The 20,105-nt window shown below is 39.0% G+C and overlaps 1 protein-coding gene across 6 annotated transcripts in view; it reads right to left on the bottom strand.

Moving 5' to 3' along the window:
* The window catches only part of LOC133659028 (ATP-dependent RNA helicase DDX3X-like), a 44,464-nt gene that overhangs the window by 5,132 nt on the left and 19,227 nt on the right, over nucleotides 1-20,105 (bottom strand). For 4 of the 6 annotated variants that reach the window (XM_062061658.1, XM_062061653.1, XM_062061675.1 and 1 more), the window contains 12 exons: nucleotides 15,999-16,098; nucleotides 15,799-15,934; nucleotides 15,625-15,722; nucleotides 9,798-9,896; nucleotides 9,565-9,725; nucleotides 5,725-5,869; nucleotides 5,495-5,639; nucleotides 5,325-5,375; nucleotides 4,156-4,337; nucleotides 2,009-2,126; nucleotides 1,771-1,924; nucleotides 1,552-1,676 (listed from right to left, as the gene is read on the bottom strand). In XM_062061658.1, the coding sequence (XP_061917642.1) occupies nucleotides 1,552-1,676; nucleotides 1,771-1,924; nucleotides 2,009-2,126; nucleotides 4,156-4,337; nucleotides 5,325-5,375; nucleotides 5,495-5,639; nucleotides 5,725-5,869; nucleotides 9,565-9,725; nucleotides 9,798-9,896; nucleotides 15,625-15,722; nucleotides 15,799-15,934; nucleotides 15,999-16,098 (1,514 nt within the window). Of the gene's footprint in view, nucleotides 1-1,551; nucleotides 1,677-1,770; nucleotides 1,925-2,008; nucleotides 2,127-4,155; nucleotides 4,371-5,324; nucleotides 5,376-5,494; nucleotides 5,640-5,724; nucleotides 5,870-9,564; nucleotides 9,726-9,797; nucleotides 9,897-15,624; nucleotides 15,723-15,798; nucleotides 15,935-15,998; nucleotides 16,099-20,105 lie in introns of all 6 variants that reach the window. The other 2 variants (XM_062061666.1, XM_062061686.1) reach the window with 2 other exon arrangements.

Raw genomic sequence — 20,105 nt, 5'->3', positions numbered from 1 at the left:
TTATTAACATGCAAATAAATAACATATTGGCTCTTAACTAGTCATTATTAAGTACTTATTAATGCCTTATTCGGCATGGCCTTATTATAACCCTAACCCTCTAACTCTGGCCCTAACCCCCCTTAGGAGCCCAGTCTAGATTGTATTTTTTTTTGTAACTCATCCTTCCCCAGCGTTTTACCTTTTTCCCATCTTTTACGGGGCGCCTTGTGGCGACCCATCAGCGTTCCTAGTCTGTAACCCTGTATACTGTTTGTTTGTCTAATCTTGAACGGGTTTGTGCTGAAAACAAAGTTTCGTTGTACTTGTGCAATGACAAAGACCTACCTACCTACCAAACCCTAACCAAATAACTCTAAATTAAGTCTTTGTTACTTAGAATATGTTCCCGTAGTGTCCAAATAACTCTAAATTAAGTCTTTGTTACTTAGAATATGTTCCCCTAGTGTCCAAAAAAACTCTAAATTAAGTCTGTTACTTAGAATATGTTCCCCATACTAAAGTGTTACCAAAAACATATAACTGTCTTGAATTTGAAAAAAAACATTTTATGTTTCACTAAAGAAGGGTTCGGTAAATGCGCATATGAAACTGGTGGGGTTCGGTACCTCCAACAAGGTTAAGAACCACTGGCCTAGATCTTTCTGCAAAAAGCAGTCAAACTATGCAATAGAATCTATTCCTATACATTATAAGAACAACACATTTGTCTAGTCATCTCAAGGATTATCAGTTGGTCGCGTTCCCAGACATGTCGAACTATTGTGCTCCAGACATCATTCTACAGTACAAAACAGATAGAAACTTGGAAAAGCATGGAGGTCTACAACTTCTTTGTGTGTGGCTGCGTCAAGGAAATAGGTATGAAGACTCTCTCGGATAAATCATGCCTCATTTTTGCTTGGGTAAGGTTGCATTTCATGATTTAACTTTGTGTCTGCCATGTTTGTTGCCTAGTTGTTGCACACGTTTACGAGTAGCATGTTTCCCTGTCTTTACCAAACTATATATAAATATATGTCAATGTTGTGTATGTGCTGAAAGCTTCATTTATGATTGTTGCCTTTGATAAAATCTTAACTTTTTAGGTTTTGCTCACATTTGATTTCTTTTTAAAACTTGCTGAGTTGGTGCTTTGCGGAACACTTGTAGAAAAAAAATCTGTTTTAAGTAATACAAATAATATCAAGATAATACTTAAATGGGAAACACAAAACGTTAAAATTATATCAAATAAACCTTTAACAGAGTGGTCACTGCAAACTTGTGCATTCTTTGGCTCTGCTCCCTTGCACCGGAGTGTGTGGTACGTATGTCGTCTTTAAAAAAAATATATAATCTTGGTACTCTTCAGCCATTCTTGATTACCTCTCAAGGAACTCTAAAGAAACGTTTATCCTCTTTGTGCTTTAAATGGCTAGATAGCCGAAAACAAAGCAAGCATAGGGCATTTTCTTTCAAAAAGGCTAAATCACATACTTTTTCACGGAAACCAGCCGATACTGATCGGTGGCCGATTGATTGACGCATGTCTAAAAATGACACCTGTACCTCCTGCAAAGTTGCGAGCTCCTACGTGTCCCGCCTGGTTGCGAACGCCCCGGCCTCCAAAGCCTCCTGGGTTGCTTCCAGCAGCCGTCTGACGGTAGTCACGCGCTCCAAAACCACCAGCAAACCTGCAGACGCCGTCGTTACACAAACAAGACAACCAAAGCACAAATGGAAATCTTTCAACGTCATTTTTTTTTAACAAAAAGTGCGTTTGCGGACCTTTTAGAGCGTCCACGGTTGGTGCTCTTATGCTGATGCTCGTAAGCCAGGCTCTCGAGCCATGAGGGAACTTCCTGTTTGGCTTCCACCAGGATGTCCAGCAGGTCTTTAGTGATGTTCCCGTTCTTATCGTTAAAGAAGGATGTGGCCAGTCCTGAAGAAAAGAAAGGCCGTATTTGTATTGTTGGGGGTGTGGTCATTTGTTCACAACAAACAGCAACTGAACGGCCAAAATTACCCAGGTTTCCCACTCGTCCTGTGCGTCCAATGCGATGGACATACTCTTCTATGTCGCTTGGTAGGTCAAAGTTTATGACGTGTTTCACATTGGAGATATCAAGACCACGGGCTGCAACCTAAGCGTTAAGAACAGAACTTTAAAGAAAACAAAAAACACACTGCAAAAACTGAAATCTAAGTAAGATTAATTAAATATCTCAAATCAAAGGGTGATATTTGCTTATTTTCTGTCTGATAAGATAATTCTTCTCAATAAGCAGATTTTATGATAGAGTGTTTTACTTGTTTTTAAGGGTTTTGGTCCTAAATGATCTCAGTAAGATATTACAGCTTGTTGCTGAGATTTTATGACCTATATTGAGTAAAACATGCTTGAAACTAGAAAATCAACTGATGCAAAGCTGTGTCATCAACACTCACAAGTATAAAACTAATATTTAACTTCAAGCATGAAAAAAAAAAACATGATGCAGAGCGCATATCCAGTGTTTCCCACACATTCATTTATTTGTGGCGGCCCGCCACGAAAGAATTACGTCCGCCACAAATAAAAAAAATTTTTTTTTAAATATATATATATTTTTTTTGTGTCCTGTCCAGCTTCTCAGGTAAATCATATAGTTGATGTAGATGCCCATATAGGCTGTTCAGATTTACTTTACAAAAGAGAAGTGTAGGATACTTCTCTTGTTGCCTTATTTGTATTTGACCACTACTGTTTTCTGTTTTTTTGTTACTGACTGTGGCAGGACACCTCTGCCTCTGTTTCACTTTATGTTGCTGGTAAATAATATGGTTGTAGGCTAAAGTTAAATTATTTAGTATGCACTAATTAAAGGGGCAGAGCTTTAAGAGACATTTTAGCTTTTATACTTTATAAGATATATTTTTTGTAAGAACCACGATTAATAAATATATTTCAGTGAATACCGTATTTCCTTGAATAGCCGCAGGGGCGCTAATTAATTTAAAACCTCTTCTCACTCCTGCGGTTACCAAAACCATGCGGAATGAGCAAGCATGCTCTAATTATTTTAAAACCTCTTCTCACTCCGGCGCATACCTTATCATTAAAAACACATTTAATAAAAAAAACGTTATTATGATCTTACCTTTACTTGTAGATGGGTCCATGTGCAGCTGCTTCTGATCAAAGGCAGTCTTTCTCATCTTTCTTCAATTTTAAAAGTCTCTGGAGATATTCCTTTAATTATTACCTCCTGCTTCGATTGAAAGTCCAGTTTAGAAAACGGTTTTATTTTAGATATGTAATCCTCCATGTTAAAAGTGCAAGCAAACAATTGCTGCATGCTTGCTGCTTGCTGTCTTCTTCTGCAGTACCTGTCTCCTGCAGTACTGGTAGTCGCAAGAAGGATCACTAGCGCCCTCTACCACCTGGAGGCGGGAGTCATTTAATGACTCATATTTGACCCGGCGGAAGTGCCAAGCATGCGCTAATTATTTTGCGAAACGAGTTTGACCCGGCTGTAATTCTAGGCAGGCGAATACTATATTCCCGGCGCCAATTCAAGGAAATACGGTAACTTATTGTTCAAATCTGTATATAAATATGTACACAAAGTGTTGTAATTATATTGTAAAATGGATGGATGGATGGACGTTTAAAACAAAACTGTTATTTTTAATTAGTAAGTATACATTTTTTTAGCCTTTTTAGAGAAAATCATATCATTGTAGTAAATTATGCAAATTACTCATTGATGTCATGGTGACCACGCCCATAGCCACACCCCCACCGCCACAGGTATCTTGGCAGTTTATGGGAAACACTGATATCATTATGTCAAGATAATGGCACTAGCATTTACTTAATTTAAGAATATCTTTCAACATATAGAGCAAAAAGGTCTTTTTTTTCTACCAAGAAAAGTGCACTTGTTATAAGTGAGAATATACTTATTTTAAAGGTATTTTTGGGTACATTGAGGTTAGCTAATTTTACTTGTTTTGGAAAGTCTTGACAAGCCAAATTTTCTTGTTCTATTGGCAGATAATTTTGCTTAGTGCAAATAAAATACCCCTAATTTTTGTCATTTGTGTTCTTGTTTTTGAACACTGACTTTTTGCAGTGCATGCACAATAATTTTTCTGTGGCGTCTTTTGCAAAATCAAAATGTCACTGACCGCTGTGGCCACCAAGATGGGGCATTTCCCAGATCGGAACTGGCTTAGGGCCTCCTCTCGGTCCCTCTGGGAGCGGTCACCGTGGATACTGGTGCAGGCGTAGCCCTCCCGGTATAGGAAGTCTTCCAAGGCGTCAGCTCCTTTTTTGGTCTCCACAAAAACCAGAGTCAGCGAGTCCTTTCCTAGTCGGCCAAAAGAGGACACAAACGACACACCTGACCATTACATGCAAAGAATTTCACTGCCATGGGAGCATTGAAATTTAACTGAAAACTGAGATGCCAGAATGTATTCAGTGTTTCCCACGGGACCGGAATGTATCGGTTGTGGTTTGGTGGGACGTGAATGACGCTATTGCCCTGTTTGTATAACGCAAAACTCACGTTTCTGTGTGGACGGATAAAACTGAGCATTTTGTTTCGTACCGTAAGAAATGTGCGACATTATCTGATGTTTTTAAATCTTATTCAACCAAAGAAGTTAAATTAAGAAAAATAATTTTAAGATTGTATTTCCTGGGTTCCATGTTAGTGTGCACTGATTAAAGAGATAATATGTCATATCGCTATATTGAAAAACAGATCATGTCAGCTTTGGTACGTTATATGCAGACTTCTGATGCCATCTACCGTACAGAGTTGGAACGACAAGCTAAACGGACGGTCCAATTATTATGTGTTCTATGACAAATTTGAAAAAAATCTTTGTGCCGGTCCAAATTTAGTTGTGGTGGGCCATCACTAATGAATTTATGGGAAACACTGGTATTCTTTTGGAGGGTTATGTTCAAAAATTCTAACTGCTCATGTGATGGCAAATCAAAAAAAAAAAAACATGCAATGAAAAACATGGAAATGCACCACATCACGGAGCAGCAAAGTGTGGAGATAAATACAAGCATAAACAGACATAATAATAATAATAATAATAATATGAATAGGAATAATAATGGTGATCGCGGATTAAAAGCAACATGTTGCAGAGATGACTTCTGTAAAACAAATAAATTAGACAAAATAAGATAAAAATGTAGCTGACATGTTGGAGAGATCCCATTCATGCCAGGATGCAAAGATTCTCCACATTAAGATGAGTATCGCAGGCAAGTAGACACTTGTTTACGAGGGGAAAAAAATGGTGGCTGCGAGGTTCTCTAGTGATGATCTTACCAGGCTTCTCCATGTTGTCTCCAGGATTGTCCTGCACTTCACTGGGGATGACTTGAGATAAAACCACACCGTCAACACGAACTCTAAACTTTCCCTCCCACAAAATGTATGGTGTGTATCTAATGTGTGTGTGTGTGTGTGTAAAGTGGAAGACCATTTGACCATCTCACCTGTCGCACTCAGCAGGTCCAGGAGGAAAGACCTCTTGTCGCTCTCTTCCACCCACACCACCTTTTGAGTGATGTTCTCAGAGGTGGAGCCCACTCTGCCCACCGCTAGGAAGATGTAGTCATCTAGGAAATCCCTGGCCAGAATCTGTACGGGGGAACCAGGAGTTTAAGACTTGCCTCTGGGCTAAGAACTACGGAGCAGTGGCCCAGAGTAGGCGGCTGACACACACCTGGATCTCTTTGGGAAAGGTCGCGCTGAACATCATGGTCTGCCGGGTGCCTTTAGGAGGCATGGTGTCCTGTTCCACGATGCGCCGTATCTGAGGCTCAAAGCCCATGTCCAACATTCGATCGGCTTCATCAAGAACAAGGTATCTTCAGAAAACACAAACAGTGAGTTGGTTTCTGGAAATGCTTTCATAGACAAGTGCAGCATATTCCACCTGACATTCTCAAAAGCAGGGTTTCCCTAGATTGCCACTATTTGCGTGGCATTGGGGGCGTGGTCAATATGAAATCATCATACACGTGATGTGATCATTTTGATTTGCAATTGCAAGGATGAATTTCGCCAAGTGTCAACTCGTATAGGTGCGCGACCACTGGCTGCAGTTTTTGTTTTTCCTAAATAAAGCAATGAGGAAGGTTTTTTATGATATTTGAGCTATTTTCAAACTTATTATAGTCTACAGTACGCAAATAATTGACTTTATGCGTTATATCCATTCATACAATATATCACGTAATTTTTTTAAGGTAAAAAAAAGAAAGTGTTTTCATTAGGGATGTCCAATAATATCGGACTGCCAATATTATCGGACTGCCGATATTATCGGCCGATAAATGCTTTAAAATGTAATATTGGAAATTATCGGTATCGGTTTCAAAATTATCGGTATCAAAAAGTAAAATTTATGACTTTTTAAAACGCCGCTGTGTACACGGACGTAGGGAGAAGTACAGAGCGCTAATAAACCTTAAAGGCACTGCCTTTGCGTGCCAGCCCAATCACATAATATCTATGGCTTTTCACACACACAAGTGAATGCAAGTCAGACTTGGTCAACAGCCATATAGGTCACACTAAGGGTGACCGTATAAACAACTTTAACACTGTTACAAATATGCGCCACACTGTGAACCCACACCAAACAAGAATGACAAACGCATTTCGGGAGAACATCCGCACCGTAACACAACATAACCACAACAGAACAAATACCCAGAACCCCTTGCAACACTAACTCTTCCGGGACGCTACAATATACACCCCCCGCTACCCTCTACCCGAACCCCCCCCCAAACCCTGCCCACCTCAACCTCCTCATGCTCTCTCAGGGAGAGCATGTCCCAAATTCCAAGCTACTGTTTTGAGGCATGTTCAAAAAAATGTTGCACTTTGTGACTTCAATAATAAATATGGCAGTGCCATGATGGCATTTTTTTCCATTACTTGAGTTGATTTATTTGGGAAAACCTTGTTACATTGTTCAATGCATCCAACGGGGCATCACAATTAAAATTAGGCATAATAATGTGTTAATTCCACGACTGCATGTATCGGTATCGGTTGATATCGGAATCGGTAATTAAGAGTTGGACAATATCGGAATATCGGCAAAAAAGCCATTATCGGACATCTCTAGTTTTCATATTAAAAAAAAAGGAGAAAGAAAAAACTTTAGTTGTGTAATCTTGCTGTGCCATTGCGCGATCGTTTACATATAGGGGAAACCCTGAAAAGGTTTATAATATATAATATCAGTATATTTTAGAAAGCGATATATATTTGAGACAATACCACCATAGAGGTATCTTTTTATGTGCCTTTGTTACAGCTGTTTGCGGCCAAGCAAGCACCGTAGCTGAGGAAGGGTCCGGCACGCGTCCAGATTAGCTAGCGTGCATTGCCAATACGACACCCTGCCACATTCGCCTTCGCGCACAGTGACGTGCCCGCACCGTAGCTCTACAGCTAGCGAGGGCTGGTGGCGACTACGCTTTAATAACCAGAGGTAACAAGCCGGTTAAAAGATTTAACAGGACAGCCATCAGAGCTGACAAACTGCCGCTGCTAACTGCTAAAGCTAACTAATATAGTTGATCTGAAACCCTCAGACGTCACAGGGCGCTTTGCAACAGATATCACCTTTTAAAAAGGCACACACACGCACGGACACACTCTTATAAACTTCTCTCAACTGCATATGACATATTTAAAGCTTTTTTTTAATAAGTAACGCATTAATTACTTTCCCTAGTAATTAATTACATTTTCTAAAGATTACTTCCATTAGTAACTTAAAAAAAAGTTTTGGTTAAGTAACAAGTAACTATAAATTACTTTTTAAAATTAATTTTCAGAACAGTTTTAGTAACAGTAATGTGATGTTGAGTTAAAACTAAACACTTTGCACGTTTTGTTGAAAATACCGATATATATTGTAGATCACCATTCTGCCTAAAAATACTCAGTTTTGGTCCACATCGCCCACACCTGATCCGATATTGATTTTGGATATCGGTCAGATATCAGATACCAGCTTGCTATTAAAATCACAGTTATAAGCGCTCCAATTAAAGCAGTTCTGCAGTGCGTTACTTGTGCATAGCTCAACAGCCAGGTAACTGCTAAATGTCCTCCAATAAGCACTCAAGGTTGTTTTTTTCTTGTATTTTTTTATACTAAGTTTACTAAAAAGGCTCGCAGCTACACAACAGCACACAAGCTAGACACACTTATACGTGTCCCTAATTCATTCCTTCTCAAATAGTGGGGTAGGCCCCCTGGGGTGATGCGCGTGTGTACATGCTTTTTTTGCCGTACTCGTATATGACGAAGCGTATGTAGCACTTGGCTTCACTGTAACTTCAGTGGGAGACAAGGAAATATCGGTGTGTTTCTTTTAATGGAAATGAGCACACAATATTATGCAGTGGTATAGTTATAACAATTTTAGATAAAACATATGTTATTTATAGTCAAGGTGGAGAGTGAAGGGGGGCCGCAAAATATGTTCTTCTTCATAGGGAGGGCGTAACAGAAAATAATTGAGAAGCACTACCCTAATTTAGGCAAGGCAAGGCAACTTTATTTGTATAGCACTTTTCATAGACAAGGCAGACTCAAAGTGCTTCACAGACAACAAAGTGAAATGAAAGAAAATAAAAGCAAAATTATAATGCAGACAATAAAAATAAAAACAGTGCGGACGTTAAAAGCTAAAAGATTTAGCTGAAAGCTAAGGTGAACATACAAGTTTTCAGTCTAGTTTTTTAAAAGTACCGGTAGTCAGAGTTGGGGAAAGTCTGACATCTTCAATTTAACACTATTGCAGCCTAAAACACCCCATTTATCAATATAAACAAGTATCAAATAATTATAGTTGCATATTACTTACAGATACGATGTCTCCAAGCAGAAAGTATCCAGTAAAAAATATTTTAATTTACTGCATCATGAGCTTCAAGGGGTCATATTATGATTTTTTTCTACATTTAAAACACTTCCTTGTGGTATACATAACAGGTAATGATGGTTCTTTGGTCAAAATTTTGCATTATGTTTTACACACAGACCATGTTCAAGCCGCCTCTTGACTGTATCGTCAGAGTGCATCGTTTTGTTGACGGCCTTATTTACGTGGCTCCACTTCGCCCGTATATGCTTTTAAAACCGCTAATGGTAACATAAGGGGACAATGATTTTTGTAATTTTTTTTGCTTTGAAAAATGAAACTGTGAGCAAATTGCAAACAGCACCTTTTACTTACTGTTATTGTTCACCTGTCTGAATTGGAAAGGGATGCCTGAAAAGGATTTTGTCAATGTACAAAGAAACCCCTGACAGGTACTCATCACGGTGTCATCTTTAAGAAAAGTATTAGTCTCGTAATGTTACCAAAAAAAAGTCCTAGAACTATATTTCTATATCCATGCCACAATTTGCGATTTTATGTCTGTGTTCCGTTCCATACAGAGAGCCATTGAGTTTTCTAACAATGTTTAAACATACACCTACTAAGCATCAATAAAAACAATGCCTTGCTTTTCTATTGTTTATGTCTTACTTGCAGTAGTCCAGTCCAATCTTGCCCCTCTCCATCATGTCCACCAGCCTCCCAGGCGTCGCGACCAGCAGATGACACCCCCTCTCCAGTTCTCGGATCTGCTGGCCGATGTCTGCTCCTCCGTACACGACGCAGGGACGCACTTTGGATCGGTAGGAAAACTAGGAGACGAAAATTAACACACTTCATAGTTTGCAATCTCTATGGGGTTTTAGATATGAATGCCAACATACCTTCCGGGCCTCATCGTATATCTGCAGGGCCAGCTCTCGAGTTGGGGCCAGGACCAGAGAAATGGGGTACTGCTTGCGACGGCCATACTTTCCGTTTTCCTGCAATGTGAAGAATAATTACAAGATGAAAATAAAATAGTTAATATAATACTCAACATTAAAACATTAAAATTAGAGGCTTTAAAGTTTAAGAAGGGTGTAGGATGAAGACAACAAACCTACCCCTAACACATTTATAGCAGTAGAATACCAAACTGCATTTACAACAATGTAATTTACGAAACTTTTTGATGAACAGTTTGTTTATTTATTACATATATTTTGATTAATTCAGTTTTAAAGATTTGTTTGCCATTTTTAAGTTCTTCAATACATCTCACTGATAGTGTTTAGCATCATGGGCAAGCCTACACTCTAGTCTAGACTAATCTGTCACTCAATCACAGAGATCAGAGACAACCATAGGGATGTTCTGATCAGGGTTTTATGTCGCAGTGAGTGAGATCGGCCGATACCGATACCAATCACATGTATTCGCTGTAGGGATGTACCAGTATTGTAGATACTGCGGTATTACGGTTTCAAAGTCTTCACAGTAATGCTGTGAGGCATGACGGCGTCAAACAAAAACTTGGTGTGTAGTCTGAATATACACTACATCTCTCATAATCCTCTGCACAGCACGGGGTGACTTGGTGCGGGTGAGGAACGCCGTAAGCAAGAAGTGAAGTGTGGAACGTTGTAAGCAGGAAGTGAAATGCGTTCTTAGTAAACGAGAGGAATTAGTTTTTTGGACATTTCCTAAAAAAATCCTCAAAATCCATAACTCTTTGAATTATGTTACTAATAAACAGACAAGCACTGGTGAAAACATAACCTTTTTGGCAGAGGTAAGAAAATATGCGTTTTGCAAAGCAAAGCGTGCCATTTTTATCTCCAGCCTTTCCAAGATGACTCAGAACCAGCCGGTCACGTCGCACCTCATGGAGGGAAATCACCAAGAAAAACTCTACACTGCAGGAAATATGAGTAAATTGAAAAACTTCTTGATAAATCCATCCATTTTCCACAGTTTGCCTGGAGTCTAACCAGCTGCACTCTAGCAGAAGGCACAAGGCAGGGCCACCTCAAACTCTCACCGAGAAAATATATTTGAAGCGAGCAAAGCCAAACATCAGTTTGAGAGCCGTTTACATTATTAAAAGTTAAACTGTTAGTGATTCCAAACTGATTTAAACATGTCCACTGTGGAGTACACTGCTTCTCATAAAGTAGAAAAGACCCTAAAGTGAACATGATTGTTTTACACTGGATGTTTACATCGTCACTTTAAAAAGACACTCAACTGTTTTTTTTAACATTTTGCTGGAAACAGTGGATGTCCTTGCACAATACATGTTTGTAGTATGATTACGTTTGAACATTATATTTGGGTTTAATTACAGTAAGTGTGTTTATCCTAAACATTCCTGCTACTTCATTTTACACACTTTAGCAATGTTAAGTCTTTATTTGGACATATGCCACAATAATATCAGACTGTGGCGTAAAAGGGGAACTGCACATTTTTGGGGAATTCTGCCTATCTTTCACAATCATGACAGACAAGAACTTACATGTCTTTAAAATAAATGTATTAAAGATAAAAACCGTTCGAAAGATGCGGCAAAGACACGTTCATAACAATATGTGATATGTTCCATATTTACCGTATTTTGATCATTTTAATCATTTCTGTTTCCATTGCAGCTCACATCTGACTTCTGGCAGCCAAAATGTGTTCCTACTTCCGGAATCAAACACGAGTGTGTTTTCTAATCATGGCAGACTTGGTAACCGACAACAAAGATTACTATTTTTGCACTAATGAGGATTTTCAACCTTATACTTTTGAAGCTGAATATAATGCTGCTTATAGAAGGGAGCACGAAGGAAGAGTAAGACGTTGCAGCAGACGGAAGCTGGGAGAGGGGGGTGACATTTTTTTTGACGCTATAAATATGAAACTTGGAGCCAAGCTATTTCGACTTAAATGGACTGCTTACCCAAAATCAACAGGAAGGCCAGCTGGACCAGAAGAACAACTGTCCATCAAGTGAGTCACTTTAATATTGATCATGATACACGCAGCACGTCATTCGTGTTCGTACAACTACAGGACATACAGTACGCAGTCTGGCTACCTCAGCTGTGTACGAACAACACATGAAATGTGAGCTAATGCTTTACAGATACTGTAATATGATTGTTCACGTTTTTCAGTCAGTACAGGTTGGTGTTGTATCTCAGTGTTGTGCATTACAAACGCAAACACGTTTCGTGTTGATATAGATCTCTTGCTTAGTTAGCTTTTACGGCTATTTCAGTCTGGGTTTAAACCCCTCCATAATACCGAATCGGCATTAAGGGTTTTTAATGACATCCTTCGAGCAACGGATTTAGGTGATGATGTGATTTCAGTTTTATTCAATCTAACAGCAGCATTTGATGCGGATATCTTAATTAGCCGCCTACAGCATCAAGTAGGCATTTGTGGTACTGCTTTGAGTTGGCTGAAGTCATATTTGACAAACGGAACCTAAATGTTGCTGGTTCTGAATCCTCTGTTGCTCCCTTGACATGTGAGGTCCCACAGGGCTCAGTTTTAGGACCACTGCTGTTTTCTATGTATTTACTTCCCTGGGCTCAATCCTAAGAAAGCATGATATTTATTTTCATTGTTATGCCGATGACACACACATTTATTTTCCGTTAAAGAGAAAGCATGCCTCTTCAATGCAGTCACTACTTGCTTGTCGTGATGATATCCACACCTGGATGTAGGGCTGGGCGATAAAACAATAACAATATATATCGCGATAGACATGTGATCAATATCAATAGAAAATGGGGTCGATAGAACGTTCGATAATTTCACTGAGTTCTGTTAGAAAAAAATAGGAAGAATGGCGGAGCCGGAACCGCACAGCATTCTGGGGGGTGTAGGCAGAGGAAGGGCTTTGGCCTCTCGACCTATCACGGCCGAGCCTGAACCGCAAGGCATTCTGGGAAATGCTAACAGGAAAAAAGAAAAAAAAAGCAACAACGGTTAGCTGACGACGAGGACTGAAACCAAACGGGAATATGAGTGCGGCAGCACGAGAGGAAATTGTAAATAAAAAAGGAAACGTCACGGTTTGGCAGTATTTTGGATTTTTTAAATCCAATACAAATCAGAGTAATACTGTCTGCAAACTATGCAAGGTCGTCGTCCCGACCAAGTCTGGGAACACGACAAACTTATTTTACCACCTGAGCCGCTCTCACCCGCTGGAGTACAGCAGTATCAAACAGCCACAACCATCTACATCAGCTGGTGCAAGTGGAACAGCACCGAAGCGGCAACAACAGACCACCATCGTCTCGATGGTGGTCTGTTGTTGCCGCAGACAGTATTACTCGGCAGCAGTGCCATACGACAAAAATTCTAAACGTTATAAAGAAATAACGGATGCAGTGGTGTATCAATTAGCGAAGGACATGCTAGCGCTCAGCATAGTTGAGAAGTCTAGGTACAAGAATCTCATACACGTGCTCGACCCCCGTTATGTTCTACCTGGCCAAAAAGCACTTTTCCAAGACAGCTATTCCTAAACTTTACACAATGTGCAGGGAATCCGTGGAAAAGGAGATACCGAAGTTGGTTTGATTTTTCCATAAATGACTGAAGAGAGTAACAGGTTTGTTTTGTCACAGATGTTCAGACGCAAGTTTATTCCGATGTTTACAATATTCTGTAAGACATGTTTGTTTCTGCTTGCTTAATGTGACTGTTATTTATTTGCATATATTGTTATCAATATGGCTTTAAAGCCTGAGTTGTACACTACTAATTTCTTAATTACAATACCTTGCACATTTTGTTGGATTAAGCATTTATTTAATGTCAATATTTGCACATCGACCAGTATTTTAATTTATTTGACTGTTTTTCATAATGCTGACCTCGTTCTAAAGGTTAAAGGTTATATTTAAAATAAAAGTATTTAAATTCAGCCTTTTTTCTCCTGGTCTTTATTTAGAATAGGTTTTTTTTTTTAATCAATAATTATCGATATCGACTGATATGAAACACTTATATCGTGATACATTTTTTAGTCATATCGCCCAGCCCTACCTGGATGGCCCTAAATTTCTTAAATTTCAATGAAAAGAAGACTGAAGTAATAGTGTTTGGACCTAGTGGTACCTGTGAGCTCCCCCCTTGGCTTTGCATGTTAAGCTCATGGTCCCCAACCTGGGCTTTCGTATTAATAGTGATTTTAAATTGGACTGTCAGATTGGCAAAGTGGTGAAAGCCAGCTTTTTTCATTTACGTCAGCTGGCCAAGGTTAAAAACCTTCTTTCCAGGCAACAATTTGAGACAGTAATCCATGCCTTTATCACATCTTGGCTAGATTATTGTAACTCTTTGTATTTTGGAATTAGTCAACCCTCCCTCTCACGTCTGCAGCTGGTCCAAAATGCAGCTGCCCGACTTTTAACAAGCACAAGAAAAAGAGCACATTACTCCTGTTTTAGCCTCACTTCAGTGGCTGCCTGTGTCTTTTAGAGCCCGTTTTGAAATTATTTTATTTGTTTTTAAATCCTTACGTGGTCTTTCCCCACCATCCCTCTCTGAGCTGCTCCAGCTCTATGCCCCCACCTGGTCCCTCAGGTCAGCTGATCAGCTGCTCCTGGGGGTACCCAAATCAAAGCGCAAGCTTAGAGGGGACAGGGCCCTCTCTGTTGCGGGTCCCAAACTCTGGAACGATCTCCCTCTCCATGTGAGACAGGCCCCTTCTTTGGCTACTTTTAAGACCCTTCTTAAAACCCATTTTTCTCACTGGCTTTTAACCCAGCATGAGACTTTGAACTGTTGACACTGTTTTTAAATGTTTAACTCCTTTTTATGCTCTTAAGATCATTTGTATTTGCTTTTTGTATATATATATATATATATATATATATATATATATATATACACAGTGGGGCAAAAAAGTATTTAGTCAGCCACCCTGATTGTCAATGGGTGGTTGACTAAATACTTTTTTGCCCCAATGTATATATATATATATATATATATATATATATATATATATATATATATATATATATATATATATATATATATATATATATATATATATATATATATATATATATATATGCGCCGAATGATCGGCACATCCCAATCATTCGGCGTGGCAAAGTTGGGAGAGTGGCCGTGCCAGCAATCTGAGGTTTACTGGTTCAATCCCCACCTTCTAACATCCTTGTCACGTCCGTTGTGTCCTTGAGCAAGACACTTCATCCTTGCTCCTGATGGGTCCTGGTTAGTGCCTTGCATGGCAGCTCCCGCCATCAGTGTGTGAATGTGTGTGTGTGTGTGTGAATGTGGAAATAGTGTAAAAGCGCTTTGAGTTCCTTAAAAAGAAAAGGTAGAAAAGCGCTATACAAGTATAACCCATTTACCATTTACCATACTCACATCATTACTGAGTGGGAAGTGAGAACCAAACCGTGCCAGCCATGAAAACCACCACACTACAAGCAATCAGTGTCTTTTCTTGAATACATATTTTCAATAAATGAAAAATATGCATATTGTATTTGTTTTGTAAATTTTATATATATAAATTTCCCCCGCATGTTTTGAACTTTCAGTATGCAGCCTTATGTGGATAAAGTTGAGACACTCCTGCTGCTCTGAGGCTGTTTGTTCTTGTAACGCCGCCATCTGCCGGATTTAGCGTGTCACTACTCCACAAACCCTTACAACGCCAATACCTGAAAATAAATTCCTCACCTGCCCGGAGGCTTTAGCTGCATTAAGAGCATCTCCTGGTCCCTCAGCGTAGATCTGGCTAAGAATTGGTAGGAGGAATGCTGCGGTTTTCCCAGAACCTACACGCATGACACGGAAAATCAACAGCTTTGTTCTGGTTATGCACAGAAGAAGTCCAATTCACACACGTCCTACCAGTCTGTGCGCAGGCCATGAGGTCTCTCTTGGACTTTACGATAGGAATGGCATATTTCTGGACAGGGGTAGGTCGGGTGTAGCGGCTCAGCCCAATGTTGCTCATGACAATCTCGCCCATGTCTATATCCTGGAACTGCACAGAGAAGGTCACACTAACTTACAAACTGCACATGAACAAAAATGGTCATTGTTCTTACACTTTCGATGTGATGAGGGCAGTTCTGTCCAGTGGCTTCAACAGGAATGTCATCGTATTTCTCAAAATTAATCCCAGTGTTGCTTGCAGAGAACAGCTCACTAAAAGGGCAGAGGGAAAACCACAGACTCAATGATTAGTTTCCAACCATGTTTGACTCCTTTGCAACCAGTCATTGGACACTTCAATAGGAACACATGCACACAACACAAATACCAAGACTGAACAGTCAAGCTTAGGCCCGAGCAAAATTTAATAAGTCAATTAACCAAGCGATAAATGAAAATGAAGTCGGTCATTTTTCCAGGGTCGATAACGGCTGTTTACATTAGGGTTTACAGGCTTCAAGAGCATTCATTCTTTGCATCGGTTTCAGCAGCTGCGCGTGTGTGTACCATAGGAAATGAAAAGAAAGTTGCGGAGCCTCTTGTCATTCATTAAGTGCCTGTGAGCGGAGAGGCGGGGTCACTAGCATCACACAAAGCAACAAGTTAGCCCGTGACAAACACAGCAAGCGATAGTAGAAACACGGAGAACAAAATGATAGCAAAACCAAATACCACCAGTGTGGGAATATTTCGGTTTTAGGCCAGTGGAATAAGGTGAGACGAGGAAACAATTTGTTGAATTTGCGCGAGAATGGTGCCAACAAAAAAATCTAACGCAACAAACTTGCATGCCCACTTGAAATCCAACCACCCCACTCAGTATTTCCAACTGGTAAAAGATGTGCACATGAAGACGGCGAGTCTTGGTCCCGACAGTCCACACTCACACTGAGGTGTTTGGTGAACAAGGTAAGTGCAAACGAAACAGCGCAAAATAGCGTGCGCTCAGAGAAAGTGTGGTTAACTACATCGCCAAAGACATGCTGCATTTTAATACTGTTGAAAAACTAGCATTTCCAAAAACGCTCCAAACGTTTGACCGACATTTGTCATGTTGCCATGTCATGTTAGTGTTCTTTACTCGGAATCTACCAGACTTGAGTTTTTATTTATTTATTTATTTTAAACAACATAAAAAAAGACACAAGATACACTTACCATTAGTGCATCAACCCAAGAAAACCCTCCCTCCCCCATTCACACTCATTTACACAAAAGGGGCCGTCTCTTTCTGTTATTAAAAAAAAAAAAATCTTCTGGTTCTTACAATATAGAATAATACTGTCTGCAAGGGATACAGTCTTTAGAGCACACATGATTGTGCGTGGTGCTGGTCCACTAACATTTTCATTAATTACTATCTTTTATGTAATTGTTTTTATATTGCTTTACTTTCAAACAAAACAAACAAAGGACCTTAACTTCACCAGACCGGGTTGTCAATGAAATCAGATTGTTCAAAAGGTCCAGTTCAGATAACGTCCAGATCGGGCTCAGCAACACACACCTTCACCCATGTACACCAAAAACCAGGGAACACAACAGGTTGCATACAATCCACATACAAAAATACATTTTCAAATTAAGCACCTATGTACAGTCCAGATCACATCCAAGTCGAACTCAGCAACACATACCGGTACCTTCATTTATGTACACTTAAAACAGGGAATACAACAACAGATTGCATATCATATACAAACAAAATTACATTTTCAAAATAAGCCTTTGAGGACTTCCCATCTTTTTTTATGTTTTTTGGCATCATTATCGTTTTCAACCATATAATTTTCTAAAGTTAAAAAATACTGAATAAATGTTTTAAAGAAAGAAATACTAAGTGAATATCTGTTTTTGGCTTTAAAAGTAAACCTTTTACCGAGTACTATAATTAAATTGACTAAATCATGACTGTCAATGAACTCTCCTAAAATAACAGAAACCACATCAAGCTTCATAAACAAACCAATCTTTAAACACATTTTTTCAACTTCCACCCAAAACGAAGACACAATATGACAATACCAAAACAAATGTAGGGTGGATTCAGGCTCCTGACAACAAAATCGGCAATCATCTGACTCTGTCATATTCCATATTTTTAAAATTTTTCCCGTGGGTAGGAAGTTATAAATAATTTTAATTTGAAAATAACCATTTTGCACATCGATAGTGGTTTTGTAGATTAATTTGAATATTGCATCCCACTGCAACGGGCAGTCAAAAAAGTCCTCCCATTTTCCATATGTGTTGTATGGGGCAGCCTTCAAAGATTTCTTTATTAAATAAAACTTATATTTTTTTTAATTTATTTTAGTTCCTTTTTGCCAACTAGAATTTCTTATTAAGGGTTTACAAACTAATAATTTAGTAGTTCCATAATTAATTTGTTTCCATCTTTTCCCAATAACTCCAGTTAGTTGATTAAATGAAAAGCTTGAACAAACATCACCATACATAGTTGTAAATTCATCATATTTCATAATTTTACCATTCTCATTGATAATGTCATTGACAAAAATTATTCCTCTTTTAAGCATATTTTTCCAAAAGAAAGGCTTTCCATCTATTACAATATTAGAGTTCATCCATATTATCTGCTGCAAAATATCATCTCTTTTTTTTTGGTACATAAAATTGAAAACACCACCATGAGTGGATTGTTTCCTTTATGAAGCCCGCCATGTTTCCCAGCAGACTATCTACATAAGAAAAATGGGAGGGGATCACTTGTAAAAAAGGATACAATTTCTTTTGATACAGTACATGTTTTTTGTCCAACAGGACACTTGTGTACCACTCAGTGTTTAAATACATCTTTGGAACAATTGATGCTTTTGACTTGAGTTATTTTGTAGAAATGTGAAATGTCTTAAATATCACCATTTCATTATTAACACTCAAACAAGGTTCACATGTGCACTCATACATATAGACACGAGGCCATCATAAGGCCTACTGTAACGCACAATTTAAAAAAGAGAACATCCCTAAACTGTGCTAACACTGTTGCTAACACGAGTGTAGGGCTGGGCGATATAGATCAAAACTAATATCCTGGGGCCGTACTTATCAAGCTTCTTAGAGTGCCATTTTACACTTAAGTCCTGAGAATTTGCGAAATTTAGTCCTACTCTCAAACTTAAGAATAAAAGCTTTTTATCAACGTTCTTAAGTCTAAGAATCACTCCTACTCTCCACGATATTTAAGAGGCCTTCAGAGGTGTCTTAAGTGGTTAGGAGTTGCCAGCATGGGATGGCACTGAGGCGAGAGAGACGTGCGCGAACGTTCAGGGAACGGAACAATGTTTTATTTTTTTTTGATGACGAGCAGCTGATCAAACGGTATCGTTTAGACAGAGCGGATATTATTTTTGTCACAGATTTAATACTTTTCTATTCCTTGTTGATTTCTGCATGTGTCTGCAGTGGGCTAGTATATATAGAGCCACCCACACCAGTTTCAAATTAGTTGCCTAATTAATGAATTGGAAAGAAAATGTTATGACAGTAGCGTATGTGTGTGGCCGTGAGGTGAGTGACGTCAGTGAGTGTGTGGGCGATAGAAGAGAGGGAGCGGTAGCGTGAGTGCCGGCGGGGACTAGTTTGTTTTGTATTATTTTGTAGTTTATTGTCAAAATATACACTCCCATTGTCCACTTAAATATTTCCAAGATATTTCTTTATTCTTAGACAACGGATTCCATTCCGTGATTGGTCATTTCTATGGACACAGAAATGACGTCACCTAAAATTCCGTTTACGCCACATAGTAATGTCGTAATTCAGCTCTGAGTGTGACACTTAAGATTCAGTCCTACACTTCGCTGAAAGTGTGAGTAAGACGCTTGATAACTAACTTTTAAGTGCAGCTTTCAGCGAAGAATTTATTTACTCTTAAGTCAACTCTTAGCAGACTTCTTAGGAGTAATTCTAAGAAGCTTGATAAGTATGGCCCCTGATATATAATGGCCCATGAATGGAAATATCCGTTGACGTAACAAAGTATCTCGACCATGCCTTGTTTTTAAATTTTCGGGACAATTAGGGGATCCCAAATACACTAAAACAGGTACCAAAAAGTAAGAAAAGTAGGTTTTGCATCATAGGATCCCAACTTAAGAGGTGTTTTGAGATAAAGAAAAAGCCTTGAAAATAATATAAGAAAAGTCAAATATAATCTCCAGTCTTCTTTAAAAAAAAAACCCACTTAGCTATGC

Source organism: Entelurus aequoreus, linkage group LG01 (genome assembly GCF_033978785.1).
Source record: "Entelurus aequoreus isolate RoL-2023_Sb linkage group LG01, RoL_Eaeq_v1.1, whole genome shotgun sequence".
NCBI classification, from domain to species: Eukaryota; Metazoa; Chordata; class Actinopteri; order Syngnathiformes; family Syngnathidae; genus Entelurus; species Entelurus aequoreus.
This window is presented reverse-complemented; position numbering and strand designations above follow the sequence as displayed.